Below are 16,882 nucleotides of genomic sequence, written 5' to 3' on the forward strand. Positions count from 1 at the left end.
ATGGTTATGGGGTTTGGCAGCAGGGGCTGGTGTGGCTAACTGCCACCACGCACGTCTGCAGGGTGTGCTTGGCGATGGTGGAAATAATGTACAGTAATGTAAATTACTTTCTGTTAAAAAAATAAATAAATATATATTTCACAGGAAAAAACAAAAGAAACAGGGATGTTGTAGTTAGGAAATAGAATTTAAAAAACATAGAATTTCACTTAGAAAACCAAGGGTTACAGGGACATTATAAGTCTCACATTTTGAATGGCAAAACCATAGAAAGTCACCTGTTATAGTTAGAGTCATCTCAAGTAACTATAACTTGTGCCCTAAGGTAACTAATTCAACACAGCTATGGGATCAGGGTGTCTCTACCCTGGCCCCTTTTCCTTTTTTTAAAACATTTTTTGTGGGACTCGACTGAAGCAGAGTACCAAGATGGCTGCCAACACTTCCTGGTTTGAAATGTTGCCAGCCAATCAGAGCTGTGCATTTGCCGGGCACAAGCTCTTAATCTTTGTGGAGTCGTCACAGCCAGAGGTATACACATTTGTGTTCCCTTTAATATCTCAAACACTACCAAATAGATTTACACCAAATAAGCCAAAGCACAATCTACGTACCAAAAGCCAGCTTTGTATCAAAATTGGTGTAAATCCATCCAATGGTTTGGGCTGTAGTCATGTCTAAAGGTCCAATGGGAATTAACTTGGGAAACACAACTTTTTTGACCTCCCCCCCTCTTTTTTCTCAGCCCCCACTTGACAGATCACCCAGAAACGTTCCATGCACAACAAGAATCACAGCACTTTTTAAAAAATTTCATGAAGATTCGTCAAACGGTGCCAAAAATGTAGGCAAGTCAAAAAACATTTTTTTCTATGAAAACATGGTCCTAACTATAACTACCTAGTGGCACCTGCCACTAGGATCTATATGTGTATGTGTATATGTATGTATATATATATATATATATATATATATATATATATATATATATATCCAAAGACAAGGGTCCGCACTCTCGGGGAAGGATTCAATGTTCTTTATTAGAACGCGGTCTTTCACAACAACAAACGTGTTTCCACAAGCAACCTTTGTCAGTGTCGGCGTCCGGCAGCGAGTCATAGATTTAAATACTCATAATTGGGCTACAACTCTCTCAACAATAATGAAAAGGCACAAAGCTCAAATCGCTAAAAATAAAGTTCAATGGCAGCTGCCATCTTATACTGTTTCCCAACAATTAAAGCCCTATATGGGTAGACAGTGTTACATACCTTGATACTTATATCTAACTTCTAGCTACCCTAAATGAATGGCCAACTTCTCTTCATTATTGAGTCCAAAAGGTATTTTTGTCTGAAGATCAATGATGTATTGAGACTCTGAACACCTTAGTTTTAATACCCTGTCTCCTCCTCTTTCTTTCTGGGGTATGTGATCACTACAAAAACATTTAAGTAATTTTCCATCATTATTATGGAATACCTAAAAATGCCTGGCTACCGGATAAGATGGATCTTGACTGTCTATAGCTCTCATATGTCCCAGTATGCATCTCTTTACCTGATGAATGGTACGTCGGATTCAGAAGTTACTGAAGGTTGTAGTAAATGACCTGCTGGCACAGCTAGAATACACACTGGAGGAAATGTGGAAGATTATGAAACAATCTCGGCCTGACTGCCTTCCAGGCCCCAACGGGATACCCCAAGCACTATTTAAGCACTTAACTTCAAGATGGGTAACCGTTTTCGCAGCTATGTTCAAATCCTTTTTGGGAAAATGTATTATTCCTGGAAGCTGGAAAGGTTCAATGATTCATCTCATCTTTAAGAGAGAGGTTGCATCATCAACAAGTAGCTATCACTTACTCATGCTTATGGAAGCCGATGTTAAATATTTTTCTACGCTAATACTTAATGATCTGAGAGCATGGATGCAAGATACTAACAGACTCCCATTTAATCAAGCTGGGTTCACAAAGAGCCAAGGTACATTAACAAATCTTTTGGCACCTGGACTAACCCTTTATATGTGCTTTGTTGATTATAAGGCAGCATTTGACTGAGTACCACATGCTAGGCTATGGGCAAAATCTTGTTATACTCGGACACATGGGTTAAGATCAAAACTGGGAGTAGAACCCTCTTGTCAAGAGAAGTGAAAACGTCTACTGGATTGAAACAAGGATGCGTTCTGGCACCTCTTCTCTTCAAATTATGTATTTCAGATCTTTCCACGGAACTGGACACCATGGTGTCCCAGGCTCCAAGCCTTGGTGGCCAGCCACTGTCAAATATTTTGTATGCAGATGATCTGATATATATATATATATAAAATCAGAACAATAAGGGGTAGTAGTAGAATAACACCCTGCACCTCCACACAGGAACTGTTCTGGAAATGTAGTGGAAAATGTAAACTAAACAGTTGTCTTTATTACTGGTGCTGGTCAGATAATAAAGCCCTACTACCAGAGCTTCATATCGTACTGGTCCACAACCAATATGAATAACTATACGATGGATACCCTCCGCATACACTCACACTTGAGTAAAAGAATGGACAGTCACATATACACTGAAATTTTAAGAGTGTGTTGAAACTTATAAGAAGTGGAATTTTTATTGTTGTTACAAACAGGTTCTTGATAGCCGACATGTTTCGTCACAAAAGTGACTTTTTCAAGGCTGAAAAAAGATATATAGACAATATACATTATAAACCATATGAGGAAGACAGGGATATATGAAAAATGCAAGCAAGGCTTTTGTATACAATTGGGCTTTGGTTGGAGAAGCCAGTAAACCAACAAAAAAGGAACAACAGCCCATGTAAAAAGGATAAAGCAAAAAGTGTCATATGCTGTGAGTAGACTGAATCGCAATGTAAAAATTACCTTCCAGAACACATGAAGGCCATGTTAACAAGGATATCTGAACCAAGCAGTATTTTTTTCACATTCAGAAGTGTGATTATGTACTTACTTGCTAATGAAGCCATTTAGTTCTGCTGACCACAGCTCTGGCTGGCACAGGGTTGGAGGTGGATTTCTGTACAGGTTTAAACAAAATTAAAAAAAAGAAAAAAAAAAAGATTTGTCATAAGTGCAAAAAAGAAACCAGTACATAGAATCAGTGAGGGCTATACTTTATTTACGTCATACCATTTCTGTGACAATTTCTCATTTTTTCTTACCAATCAGATCTTCAGTAACATTTTGAGTACTCAACTACACACAAAATCAAATGTTCTAACAAATTGCATATTAATTGAGCTTGAATTACAGTTTAGATATACAAATCTGGCCTTCCTTCAGAACCAAAATCAAACAAGATCACATGGACAAATGGTTAGAAAATCAGTGACTGAAGGTTTTCCAGCAGGGAGCTAAGGAAAGCTGTGAAAGAAGTGTGCAGATAAAATACCAGTGTTGGCACCGAATGTATTGTATGCCGTCAAGTTTAAAAAAAAATTTAAACATTTTAAACCTTACACCTAAGTGAGATGCCTACAGCTGTGAGTTAGCAACAATATATTTATTGGTGTAACATACGGTTTTAATGGAGCACCCACCTCTCACAGGTAACTTTCCTCACAGATCTTAAATCGTGTACTTTTGCTATATTTTTTACCTTTCTGTGTTGTTATTCGTTTCTTTCTTTCCCCACCCATTTACTCTTCCTCCAGATGCTCACCTTTTCGTCTTTCAATTTCTATTATCCTTTTCCTTTTTATTGTTAACTTTTAAAGAGAATCTCTGCACTCCATGTAGTTTGATAAAATCAAGGCCAGTGGTTACGTCCTAAGGAAAACCACCCAACATTGCAGCTCTTGATACCTCGAATCTTGGTGCCGCAAGAGGGCTCTGAGTGGCCCCACAATAAATGCACTGGCCACCACATGAGCAGATTGATATTAGTGGTACTCCGCTCATCGTATTGTGAGTTAGGATTTTACTTGTAGCTGCTCACCTTCTGCTCAGAAGCCATCATCAATATAGTTGCAGTTGAGTTGCCACTGTGTCTAACCCTATTGTCAGATACATGCCACTGTTTCTCTGACATTTTTTGAATTTCAGTTCAGTTAGTCAGTAATCCTATCAGAAATAGTGGTTGCAGTACGGAGTAAAAAATACAGCAAGTGAAGCCATGTAAAATAATGGACAGACAAGCAAGGGGAATGTAAAAAATGCAAAGATGTATCCAAGCAGAATTTGAAAAACACATCCATACATCATTCAAACCCAGACCTAGCATGTGTCGATAGTAAGCACTTAGAGGACTGCACAGCTTGCTTATTTGGTTCACCAATTTTCTATTTTATCATATCCTGTTTTTGATTTGCCCCTCAAAGCTGTGGTAGGTATTTCACATTATGATGTTTATACAATATTGCTGCCATAGCAATATTGTTGGAAAATGGGTTATTGGTAGGGCAGGTAGGTACCTACACCTAGCAACAAGCCACTAACCTCCACATAGGTACAGTTAGGTCTCAGTAAATTAATCCCAGCTCAACCCTTGGTAGCTTGGCAACGAGGGTCAAGGCTTAACTTAGGAGAAAAAGTGTAAAGCATTCAAATATCACAAAACAGTAATTAAATAAAACACAGGAAACAGTTTAAAAATCCAAAACCAATTTATAAAAATAGCTTATATTTTTATCTTTAAAATGACACAAAAACGATTAAAATCGGTTCAGGGGAACCGGAGATATGAATTTTTAAAGTATTATTATTTTCTAGCGCTTAGAAACAAAAAGCGCCAATCGGGTCATCTGGTTGCACCAGGACCGGGGCAAAGTCAAACTTTCAGGCCGACCGCGATGGAGCCCTGCTCGGCTACAGGTCGCGGGAGGCCTCGGTTAAAAAGTTACCTTCTGACTTAGTCTTTATTTTGACGTTTTTCTTCACCGGGACGAACCTGCCAGTTGAATCCGACCTCCTGGAGCCCTTGTCCGGATACGCGAAGTCGGTTTCCTCGGTGGTGATTTTTACCTTCAGACTTAGTCGTTTTTTCGAGATGAAAATCCTTCGACCGGGGTAAACCTGGATCTTGATCCGACGTCCATGGAGCCCTTCTCGGATACGATGGCTGGGAGGTCCCGGTCAACTTTTTACGTTCGGACTTAGTCTCTTTTTTGGATGTTTTTCTTTACCGGGACGAACCACGAAGTCAGGCCGGGTCGCGGTTGAGGCAAGCCGGCTAGAATTTCCGCGGCGGTCGGTCCCTCTCTGGAGCTTTTTTCCAAAAATTCTCAAATCTTTTCCAAACTTCTGGGGCTTCACCCAGATGTTATTTTAAGGTTCTTTTGGGGTCCACAGCTCACCCCAAGGGTCCAGAAGTTCTGTGATGGTCCTTGGGGGGTGCGGACTTCAACTCCCAGAATGCACCTGGCGCAAACTCCTTTTTGGCCACTGGACAGTGGTCAGCTGGTCGCTTTCTTCAGGAGTTGGTGCAGGGGACTCTGGTTAGCAATTTTTTACCTGTAGCAAACAGGGAGTCCCTCCTTGAACCAGTTGAAGCCAGGCAAAGTCCTTCTTGTGGTGAAGCCCAAGTGTGCAGCTGGTGCAGTCCTTCTGAGTACAGGGTCCAGGTGCAGGCCAGGGGTCCAGCAGGGCAGTCCTTCTTCTTCTTTAGTTCCTTTCTTGTTGAATTCTGGAGGGGATCTGAGGTGTGGGTGCAGGTCTGCCAGTTTTATCCTTGCTTCTGGGTGAAAAGCAGGGGGGCCCTGGTTCTCCAATCAGGAACAGGGTCGTCCCCCTGTGATGACCACTTCCTGGGAAGTGTGGCAAAAATCCATCCCAGAAGGCAACAGTCTCTAAAAATCCAACATGGATGAATCTGATTTTTGGAGGTTACATCTGGCTGAGCCCATCCACTGGTGTGGCTAAAAATCATAAACACACCCCTCTCCTGCCCTCTCCTAATCTAATCAAGGGGGCACCTAATTGTCTGGGGTTGCAGGATGTGGGGGTGTTGCTGGGTGCTTCAAATGTCCTTCTCTGCCTTTGAAGACCAGTTTGGCCGCCCTCCCCCTTCCTGCCTCACCATCTGCTGAGGGGAGATTCTCTCCCCCAAGCACATTCCTTTGTGTGGAGTCAGGCCACTTCACACCTCAGAAGCTGCTGCAGGCTGGCCAATCCGAGCACAGCAGCAAAAACAATGCAGAGCTGAAATTGGCAACTTTTTAGGTAAAGTCTAAACTTTTTACCTGCACTAGTTATATTAAATCCAACAACTGGAAGTTGTGGGATTTATTATAACAATCAATTTGATACCAAATTCTTGGTATGTAACATTTAAGGAGACTTTAAAATTTAAAATAAAGTCTGCCCATTCTAGCCTATGAAGGCCATTTACTTCAATGAGGGAAAAACGAATTTGGCTGTTTTTACCTCACCAGGGCTTATAAATCTATTTTTATAAAGTCCCTGCTTATAGTTACATGGCACCCAGCCCTAGGGCACACCTTAGGGGTGACTTATATGTAAAAATAAGGTAGTTTAAGACTTTGGAAGTACCTTTAATTCCAAAGTCGAATTTGCATATAACTTTAATTTAAAAGCAGCCAGCAAGTCAGGCTTGCTTTTAAGATGACACTGGGCACCTCAGCAGTGCACCTAGGTGTGCACCACCTATGCTGTGGTCCCTAAACCTACATGCCCTACCATATACTAGGGACTTATAGGTAGGTTAACTTAGCCAATTATAATTAGCCTAATTTGGATATCCATTTTACACAGAGCACAGGCCCTGGGACTGGTTAGCAGTAGCCAGGGCACCTTTAAAGTCAGGAAAACACCAGCAAAAAGTGGAAAATGGGGGCAAAAAGTTATGGGGCCTCTGCAATCAGCCCTGTTTTCTCACAAATATATTTTGTGCAGAATTTCACACTGAAATAATGGTTAATATTCAGCCACTACTGATGTACTAATTAAGGGGAAACAGCCATCCATTTGGTCCACAGTGTGGTGGCCAGATGTTTTAGACTCAGCTGCAACTCGAAAGCCAAAAATAAAGAACCTGGGAAATTTGATAGCAATCTTACATTTGACAACCAGGATATCCAAGCTAGCTAGGGAATATTTCCAGAAGCAGCCAGAAACACTTCTGGTCTCCAGATTAGACTACTGTAACATACTCTTTCTTGGTGCTACCCAAGGTAAATTGAAGATGCTCCAGAGAGTACAAAAGGCAGCATTCTGGTTGCTCCTGAATATCCCTAGACACTTTTCTCTGCGACCAGCACTTATGAAATTGCACTGGCTCCTGATTAATAAAAGAGTATCATTCAAAGCCCTTTGTTCTGCCATAAAATCATGAACACTAAAGGTCCTCGCTGCCTCCATACTCTGATTACGTCCTACAGTCCTAATAGGTGGCTCAGATCATCTGAAGCCAACTTGTGTCTGTGCCAAGGGTGGAAAGAGCTCAGATGAGTGGGCGCTGCTTCAGCTTTCTGGCCACCAAATTGTGGAACTCACTCCCTCTTGACATGAGGCAGGAAAAGTCAAAACTGACCTTCCGAATAAAACTCAAAACCTGGCTGTTTAAAGCATCCTAATAGTCTCTTCTTGTGTAATTCTCGTAGCCTTACAGCCTAGAGTGGGGACACTCCGTCTTAGGGTAACAAGCACCTAATAAACACTATAACATTACGTAACATTTAGTTGACACCAATGGTTACATCAGTTGTGGAAGACCAAGATCCGGCCAATCCCCTCTGGACAAAGCAGCGCTTGCAAAATATTTCCTGTATTTAATTGCTATTGGTTTCCTGCAATAGCTTTATATTGATGTGAAAATTTCTACTCAAATATGTCAGATGCTGATTTTTACTTGAAATAAATCATAGTTATTTACACATTCAACCTGTTCTATGTGTCTCTTTTTAAAATGAATTAAATAAATATTGACTAGATGGGTGAATTAATTAGTTAATTAAAGGCCCTGTATAGCTAATAACTGCAATAAATTGGTACACCAAGCATTCCTTGGCTATGACTGTCCTTTATAATTGTTAATTAAGGTGTGAATGTTTACATATACTGGAAGCATTGCTAGATTCCTTGTAATGTACATACAGCATTCATCTCCACTGTAGTTCAACATGTTTAGGGCTGCAGAATAAGCTTTATTTGCTAAAGGGCTCCCCAGAATTAAAGTTTTTTATTTTTGTAGATATATTTATATGTTCTCCTAATTGTGGCTAGACATGGGCTTTAAAGGTGAGGTGTTGTGTAGGAATCTGTATTGATAATAAACGACGCAAGTGTACGCCATCTAGATGTGAGCAGTGGCTGAACTCCCACAAAAGTTAAACAATGTAGGGCTCCAAACTAAAATCCCATTTCCGTGAGGAATCGTGGCTGCATCACTGACATGCAGTCAGGCTTCCTTCATAGAAAGTGTATGAAAGAGTATATGAACAGCAGCACCAAACACAGAATTTAAGTTAGGGAATAACAATGATAAAATTCCCAAGTTAATTTCGTTACAAGCACTCAAATAACACAAATGGGAACAAAATGAATAAAATCTGATGTAGGTATCAGGAGCTGTTAGAAATGCGGTCTCTAGTTGCCAGTCAGTTTACACCGTGTGCAAGTAGGGACCCTCACTCTAGTTACACTCCTAGGATAAAATCTGCTCACCCTCCTGGTAGCTTGGCACATGGCGTCAGGCTTATCTCAGAGGCAATGTGTTAAGTATTTGTATCCTTACGCATAACACAGTGAAAACACTACAGATGGACACCACTCCAGTTTAGAAGCATAGTCAATATTTATGTAAGTACAACACGACCAAAACAACAAAAATCCAACATACACAAGCAAAGATGAATTTTAAAGATTAAATCCCAATAAAGTGCTTAAAAACACAATAGCTCCAACTGATGCTATCATGGCACCATGACAGATTTGTTCCCAACAGTCCGACACCACTTGTGAGGGTGTGAAGCACCGGTCACGGAGTCACACAGGCACAGTACCTTAGAAATGAGGCAGAGCCAGAGATGTGGCACGGAGTCAGGGAGGTGAGGTGTCGCTGGAGCTGGTGCAGTCTAGGTTCCGTACTGCTACCAGGGAGGTGAGGAGTGGTCAGTTTCTTACTGCTACGCAGGGAATTTGAGACATCGGTTCCTTTCGGAGGCAGCAGTGAGATGTTGGTTCCTTACGATGCAGCAGCGTCGAGCCTGTGTTGTCATGTTCCTCGCACTTCAGCAGGGACCACCTCCTCTGGTGTAGGCAGCGACGTGAAGTCGGGCAGAAGTGCCAGTTCTGGATGCATCTGGTGTGCCTGTTTCTTCTTGTTTTATGCCAGATTTCACTCCCACGGCTGAGGAAATGGAGTGGGTACCTCTTTGCAAGTCAGGGTCCTCAGCAAGAGAACCCAAGGGCTGGCAGGTAAAGTCTTTGATGTCTCTGAAATTTCTTAAAAGGAGGCAAGCTCAGTCCAGGCCCTTGGAGAAACTTCACAATCAGGACACACAGCAAAGTCCAGTCTTTGTCCTCTCCAAAGCAAAAGCAGCAATTGTAGGCCAGCCCAGCAAAGCACACACAGCAAAGGGGCAGTACTCCTCCTCAAAGATCTTCAGCTCTTCTCCTTAGCATAGTCTCTTCTTGATCCATAAGTGTTCTAAAAGTCTGGGGCTTTGGGTCCAACACTTATGCTCATTTCTGCCTTAAAAGAGGGCAAACTTCAAAGTGAAGTCTTTGTAGTGCACAAGACCCTGCATTTACTTCCCTGATCCCAGACACATTTTGGCAGTTGGAGACTGCATTGTGTAAGGACAGACACAACCCTATTCAGATGCAAGTGTCAGTCCCTACCACCACTCTAGTCCAGGAAGTAAGTCCCATCAGGATATGCAGGGCACACCTCAGCTCCCTTTGTGTGACTGTCTAGAGTGAATTCACAACCAGCGAAACTGTCATCCTGACCCAGACGTGTACTCCACAGCCAGGGAGAGGCACAGAATGGTCAAGAAAGAAAATGCCCATTGTCTTAAAGTGACATTTTCAAACACGCAATTTAAAAAACACCTTCACTAAAAGATGTATTTTTAAATTGTAAATTCAGAGTCCCTAAACTCCACATCTCTATCCGCTCCCAATGGGAAATTACATTTAAGAGATATTTCAAGGAAATAACCATGTTAACCTATGGGAGAGATAGTGAAAAACTAATTTAGGAGTATTTCACTATCTGGACATGTAAAACACACCAGTACATGCCCTACCTTTTAAATACACTGCACCCTGCCCATGCCCATGCCCATGGGACTACCTTGGGTCAACCTTAGGGGTGCCTTACATGTACTAAAAGGGAAGGCTTGGGCCTGGCAAGTGGATGCACCTGTCAGCTCGACATGGCAGTTTAACACACAGCACAGACTGCAATGGCAGGTCTGAGACATGTTTACAGGGCTACTCATGTGGGTGGTACAGTCGGTGTTGCAGGCCCACTATTAGCATTTGATATACAAGCCCTGGGTACACAAGGTGCACTATACTAGGGACTTACTAGTGAATCAAATATGCCAATCATGGACAACCAATCATAATCACAATTGACACAGGGAGCACAAACACTTTAGCACTGGTCAGCAGTGGTAAAGGGCCCCAAGTACCAAAACCAGCAAAAACGAAATCAAGCACACAGTAAAAAAAAAACACAGGAGGCAGAGGCAAAAAGGCAAGTGAAACCAGACCAAGGATGCCAGGTCTAAAAGGAGCTATTAAAAAAGTGAAATGCAGTGCATAATTATAGGCACACCAGTGGCGTGTTTGTCTTTTCAAAAACAGCCACCAAGGGAAAGCAATTTGTTAGATTACAAAACTCCAATGCCGGTCAAGCAAATCGTTTCAATAAAGTTTTGTTTTGGAAAAATAAAAATGCCTTTTGTCCAAAAACAGACTCTTACTCACTTGCAATAATGTTGGTATTTCAAAATACATTGTTCAAAGCAAATATGCTAACTTTTACAACATGCAGCAAACGTCATAAGTCCCCTGTGCTGATGCTATTAATATCAGACATTTCCTAGGACTTAGAACTCAGGTTTCAATGAGGGATAGGGTTCATTCTCCTCAAGACCACAGACAAAAGTTCAGTTACTGTTTCCTTTTCTGCTGGTAGTCTCCAGAGTAGCATATAACATTCGGTTCGAAGGACAGTCTTCCCTCTCACAAACTTCAAGGGAGTATTTTTTATGTATTTTATTTGAACATGTGTTCGTCAATAAAAACCATTACACGAAGAAAATAGAAAAAGAAAAGAGAAAAGAAGAGGGAAAAAAAGAAGGGAAGACAATAAAAAAAAAGGAAGTCATAAATACAGTAATAAAATCGGTTTGGGTGAAAGTGTTTCCACTAAGTTACGGATTGCTACGATGTTGCTTGCAGACTGATTATCCAAGAATTTAGCTTGTCTGCAGCTGTGCTGTACGTCGTCCCCTTTGAAGCCTGCCAATATCACCGGTCTGCCTCTGCACAGTACCCTTTGAAGCAAAACTGTTCGTAAGAGCCAGTTACGATCTGTCGTGGTGCCTTTGCATAGGCATATCTGATGGATTAGCGTTTCCAGAGCCTGCCCGATTTATCGACAGGTGTCAGTCATGTGGACTCTTGTTCACCTTGGAAGGTGGGCATATGTTGGAAGGCAGCCCATTCGATATTTCATAAAGGCTGTTTTAGTCCGTGGATTAATTGCTGCCCCCAGATATAGTTGTGGGATTAGAGAGCCATATGATGATAGCACCAACCAGGTGTGGGTGCGTTTCTATAAAGCCTCTCTATCCTGAAGATGTGAGAGAGACTTAGCACTTACTTTTGTTGCACGTTTGACAATCTGATGAGAGCTGAGTTGGAGTAGTTGATCTTTCAGGCCCAATGTTGTCAAGGAGGACTCAAGGTAGCGTCAGAAGGCTGAAGTTGTATCCGAAGTCAATTCCACCCAAATAAGAGAGCTTAGTGAGCCTTCTTTTGCTACCTTGAGTTTATGGCTTAGGTTGATAAACGCCCCTTTCCTTGCTAGAGACTGCCTTACCAAGCCAAGTTCTAGGCGAACTTGGGCCGGTGAAACATAATTTGGTAAGCTAAACAACCTCTTGAAGAGCTTAGTGATCATTTTGTCCAAGTGGTCATCGCCGCGGCCTCTTAGAATTTCGCTGCCATATGTGATTGTTGTTATTAATTTGGCTTGAATTACCTTTAATAACGGCAGATAGGTTGAAGAACCAGTTGCTTTTTTAATGCTGTTGAATGCGAATGCAAGCAAGGTGGATTTCAGACTAAGGGACTCCAGGTGGGGTTTGAAGGAGCCTTTACTGTCAAGAAGAACACCTAGGTATTTGTATTCACGCACTACTTCAAACTTATTGTTACCCAAGTACCACTGATGTCCCATCTGTCCAGTCATCTTAAAGGACATGATTTTTGATTTATTCAAATGAATAAGGAGACTGTTTATTCCAGAGAATTCAGCTGTTGCGTTAAGTAGCCTCTGCAGGCCTATTCTAGTGTGGCTGAAAAGAATGAGATCATCGGCATACAGCAAGCTTGTCATGGCAGTTTGTCCCAGCCTTGGTGAATTTGAGTTCACCTTGTCCAGTTCTGCCGGTAGGTCAGCCAAAAATAAATTGAAGAGAGGGGTGCAAGCACACATCCTTGCGCGCAGACCCTGAAGAGTGGTAATTTTCCTGGAAAAGTCCGTCCCACCACCCAGTTTGACCCCCACCCAGGTATCTGTGTGGAGAAGGACTATTGCTTTCAACAACTGGGAGGGAATGCCCCAACCTGCGAGAAACCAGAGTTTCCCTCTTTCTACTCGATCAAATGCAGCTTTGTGGTCTATAAATGAAAGAAAGAGGGGCTTCTTGGCACGTTGGCATTGGTCAAATAATAGTGTGACGGCCATGAGGTTTGCAGTCGTGCCCCCCCCTGTGGAGAATCCAGTTTGGTTGAACAGGATCAGGTTGTTGGCATTAGCCCAGATTTCAAGCTCCTCTAAGAGAATTTCTGCAAAGAAGTTTGATTCAACGTCTAGGAGTGCTATTAATCGGTAATTTGCTGGATCGTTAGGTGATTGGGTGATAGCTGAGCCTCTCCATTCTTGTGGGATGATGTTGGTAACAAGAATGCAATTATAGAATGTTGAAAGATGTTTTGCCCCAAAATCTGGGTCCTCTTTGTGCAGGGCGGCAGGGATACCATTGGGACCCGGTGCTCCCGCACTCCGGCACTTAGTAATTCTCCTCCCCACTGTTCCAGGGGGAGCCAAAAAATGGCTGCATTGTTGTTTTGGAGAGCCGGTGGAGGTACAGGTTGAGGCTTTTGCCTCACCTACAGGGCACTTAGTAGAAAGGCCAAAATGGTGTGAGAGATACTGATATCAGGTGGGCTCAGGGATATTAATCATGGTGGGGGAGTGTGTTAAAGAGCTTAGGCTGTTTATGAGCCTCCAGAACTGTGCATGCCGATTTGTCTTTGATGCGTCCAAGAGTTTTGCTGCTAGCACGGCTGCCTTGTCTCTTTGATGTGTCCAAAGGTGGCCTCTATAGGCCTGCCTGGAGGTAAATAATTGAATTGAGATATGTGATGAGTCCACCACTCAAGCGCCCAAAACGAGCCCTCCTTGTTGATGGAACATGGTAGCTCACAAATCCTGTAATTGCAGGTGGGCATTCTGTCCATGTCTCTTGCAGCATTATCTGGAGTGACGTTAGGTAGTTGAGTAGGCACTTGTCCTTCAGTTTGTCCAGTAGCCCATTGATATTCCAGGAACACATTGCAAATTTGGACTTGTTCTTTTTGTTGCTGATATTCAGCCCGTCCCATCATAGTTGCCTTGATCCTATGCTCAGTGCGCTGGGTAACCAGCTCCAGTCATTGGAGAAGGATGGTGCCCCAAAGCCAGGCAGAGATGCTGAACTAGGCTATGTCATGCTGTGAGTTCATTGAGTTCCTTGTGGTCTTGTTGGAAGCACTGGGTGATGGTTGAGACCCTTGACCACCCTGCTGGTTTAAAAGAGGTTGTGGATAAGCAGGGTGGGGTGCCGGGGCTATATGTATCTCCCAGCTCCTGAATGTAGTGCCTACTCCAAGCACTTGTTCTGTTACCTCTGCCGAGGTCTAGGTAACTTTGGTTACTTCATTCGTCTGCGGTGCCAAGGGAGGGGTAAATGCCACTGTTCATGACCATGTCCGCCTAGGTGAGATTTGCGGTTTCGGGGAGTTGTCTTTACAACCATAGAATGTTCCCATGGTTCAGCAGGTCAAATCAGCCTCTCGATCTATATTCCTGGTGCAGCAAGGTTATTGTGGAGCTTGGGGCATTGTTACGCAGGGTCAACGGAGATCTCGTAGAGGCTATTTGCAGCTGGAGCATCAAATGGTTGGTCCTGCTTTGAGGCCTGGTAGCCTCGAAAGTTGTTGGCGCTGTCGGTGTGAGATCGCTCTCCTGTGCCCTCTCCCTGGGCTTTTTTTGGCTTATTAAGTTCTGGGACAGTTAGACCTGGCAAGATCTTTTATCAAAATTTGTTGTGACAGTAAGGGGCACTTTTGATGAAGTGCATTTGTCATGACGTTTGACGGTTCCCAGAGGAGGGGTCCGGGACATGCCTCCTTTGGCAATGATGTTACTATTAGAATCACCAATAGAGGCGCCTTCTCGTAATTGTCTTGGTAAAAAGGTGGAGCTGGAGCAGGCGTCAGTTTGAAAGCGCTAGATGACCCACCATTTGTTTCCAATGAGGGTGCGAGTACTTGAGTCCGAAGCCCTGAAGGAGAGCAGGACGCTTTTTTGGGTCCCCCTACCTGGCTGCTGAAGAAGGAAATGATGTTTTTGTTATTAGATTGTCTTAGTGTGTGTTTCCTCCCTTTCCAATGGCATTTCTTCCGGAGTGGGGGAGGCGAATTTTTTTTAGCTGAGGTGTCAATTATGACATGAGGAAGAGGAGCCACAAGGCTGGGAGGCGGGCCCGAGCTGCTCGGTGAGTCTGAGTTCTGCAAGGAGGTTCCAGAGGGCTGTGTTGCTTAGTTGTTCGCTAGCAGGCAGGTAGCCAGGAATCTGCAGAGTTCTGAATTCTGACTATCAAGTTATTGAGATCTGCAATTTCTGAGTCGATTCCTGAAGTAAAAACTGCTAATGTATTTAGCAATTTAATTTGAGTGTCCATTTTGGTGGACTGGAGATGTAGGCTACTCTGTATGGTATTCAAAACTGTTGGTATATCTGGGGCAATAGCAATCTCAGAAGGTATGTCAACCTCAATTGGAGCCCGATCTTAGAGCAAGTCGCTCCAGTTGAGCGCGGGGTAGAGCAAGACTGAGTGCCACAAGGCGCCAAGCCCATCTCCGTATACTGCCACCATTGCTTCCCATTCCAGGGAGGTAATCGATGATGGATTCCGCTGCAAGCAGCTTGCTGGTTTGTCCCAGGGAGCAGAGCAACTTGGGGTGCTGAGCTGCCGAGGGGTAGATCGAGACAGAGTCCATCCATTGGGTGCTCTAGGTGTTTGAACGAGCTCTGGCACAAGTTTGGGTCTGCTTGCGCTGCGCTAGAGAGGCTAGGAGCAGGCTTTTGGTAGATGGTTAAGCCTGATGAGTCCAAGGGTCATGACTGACCTAAGTTGGCGTGCTGGAATAACTGCCTTGGTGGCGATGCCAGCAGAGATTGGGGGAAAGGTGATTGAAGCCCGCTGAGGTAAGGTTATCTATGTAGCCATTACAGTTGACAATTTTGTCTGTGGATGGAGACTCCGAACCGGTGCCAACCTCTGTAAAGGGTTTAGACCCCATTTGCAAGGAGGATGACCCAGGAGGCAGGGCAACTGGTGGAATAGATGGATACTCCACAGTTTTGAAAATTTTGGGGGTGTGCACTGAGTTTGGAGCTAAACCAAGAGTTGCTACTTGGCTGATGATAATTGGTTCCAAAAGGGATGATAGACCTGGAGTACTTGAATTTGCTGCATAGATAGCTGAAGCCAGGTCCTCAAGAAGAAGAAATGTTGTGCCAATTTTGGGCTGGCACTTTGCAGCTGAAAGAATGTCTTGTACGGCCCTTAGCCCCTTAAACTAGTCTTGCTGTGGGGTGCCTTCTGGTTGCCTGAATTGATCAAGTCGGAGCTGTTGTTCTGTTGAGGTGGTGACTGATCAATTGTATCATTAGTGTCAGTGACGCTGAGCAGAATTCCAGATGAATCAGCCCTCCCTCTTCAGTTTGGTTTCCTTCTTCTACTGGAGATTGGGAGATGTCTGGTTCTCCCATAGTGCATTTTGGGGCTGCAACTCTCTTGTTCGCCTTCTATACTTCTGCTGCACTCTTGCTGCGCTTTTAGTGCACTAACACAAGGTGATAACAAGTGGGAGGTTGGTTCCCGGCAACTTCTTTCTCTAAATGTGCGCCCTAAGGATGGGTTTGGGATGGTGAAGCAGGATAATGTCAGCAGGCCATCAGTAAGGAGAGGGTGACTGAAGGAGATGGGCTGCGAGCGGGTCTCACCGGGGACTCACAGGCCAAACCCAGCCTAGCTAGGCTGCTTCCGTGACAACCCCGTGGCGCGCACTTAGCGGTGGCTAGCTACAACCACCGCGCTCGTAGACCTCCTTGCGAAATTGCAGCTGTCCTAGAATCTTGCAGGGAAGGCAGGGAGAAGCGTGGTGGAGGGAGGGGCCAGGACCTGCAGGACCCAGGTTAGGGGGGCTGGGTAGGCCCACGAAGATCCGAGGGAGCGGTAGGAGCAGGAGAGGAGAATAGGGTGGACCGGAGGTCAGCCAGAGCCAAAAGGTGGCTGACAGGTGGCAGCCGAAGAGCGGTGGCTGTGGCAGCTGCAGTGGCAAGAGGGCAACCTGGGGAAGGGCGAGGAAAGGATT

At 43.9% G+C, this 16,882-nt stretch overlaps 1 protein-coding gene across 1 annotated transcript in view; it reads right to left on the reverse strand.

Annotated features, from left to right (window-relative positions):
• MYO3A (myosin IIIA) overlaps positions 1-16,882 on the reverse strand; it is a 1,274,985-nt gene that overhangs the window by 958,391 nt on the left and 299,712 nt on the right. Inside the window, exon 7 of the mRNA XM_069211361.1 lies at positions 2,985-3,050. Within this exon, the coding sequence (XP_069067462.1) occupies positions 2,985-3,050 (66 nt within the window). The remainder of the gene's footprint in view (positions 1-2,984; positions 3,051-16,882) is intronic.

This window comes from Pleurodeles waltl, chromosome 10, assembly GCF_031143425.1.
Source record: "Pleurodeles waltl isolate 20211129_DDA chromosome 10, aPleWal1.hap1.20221129, whole genome shotgun sequence".
NCBI classification, from domain to species: domain Eukaryota; kingdom Metazoa; phylum Chordata; class Amphibia; order Caudata; family Salamandridae; genus Pleurodeles; species Pleurodeles waltl.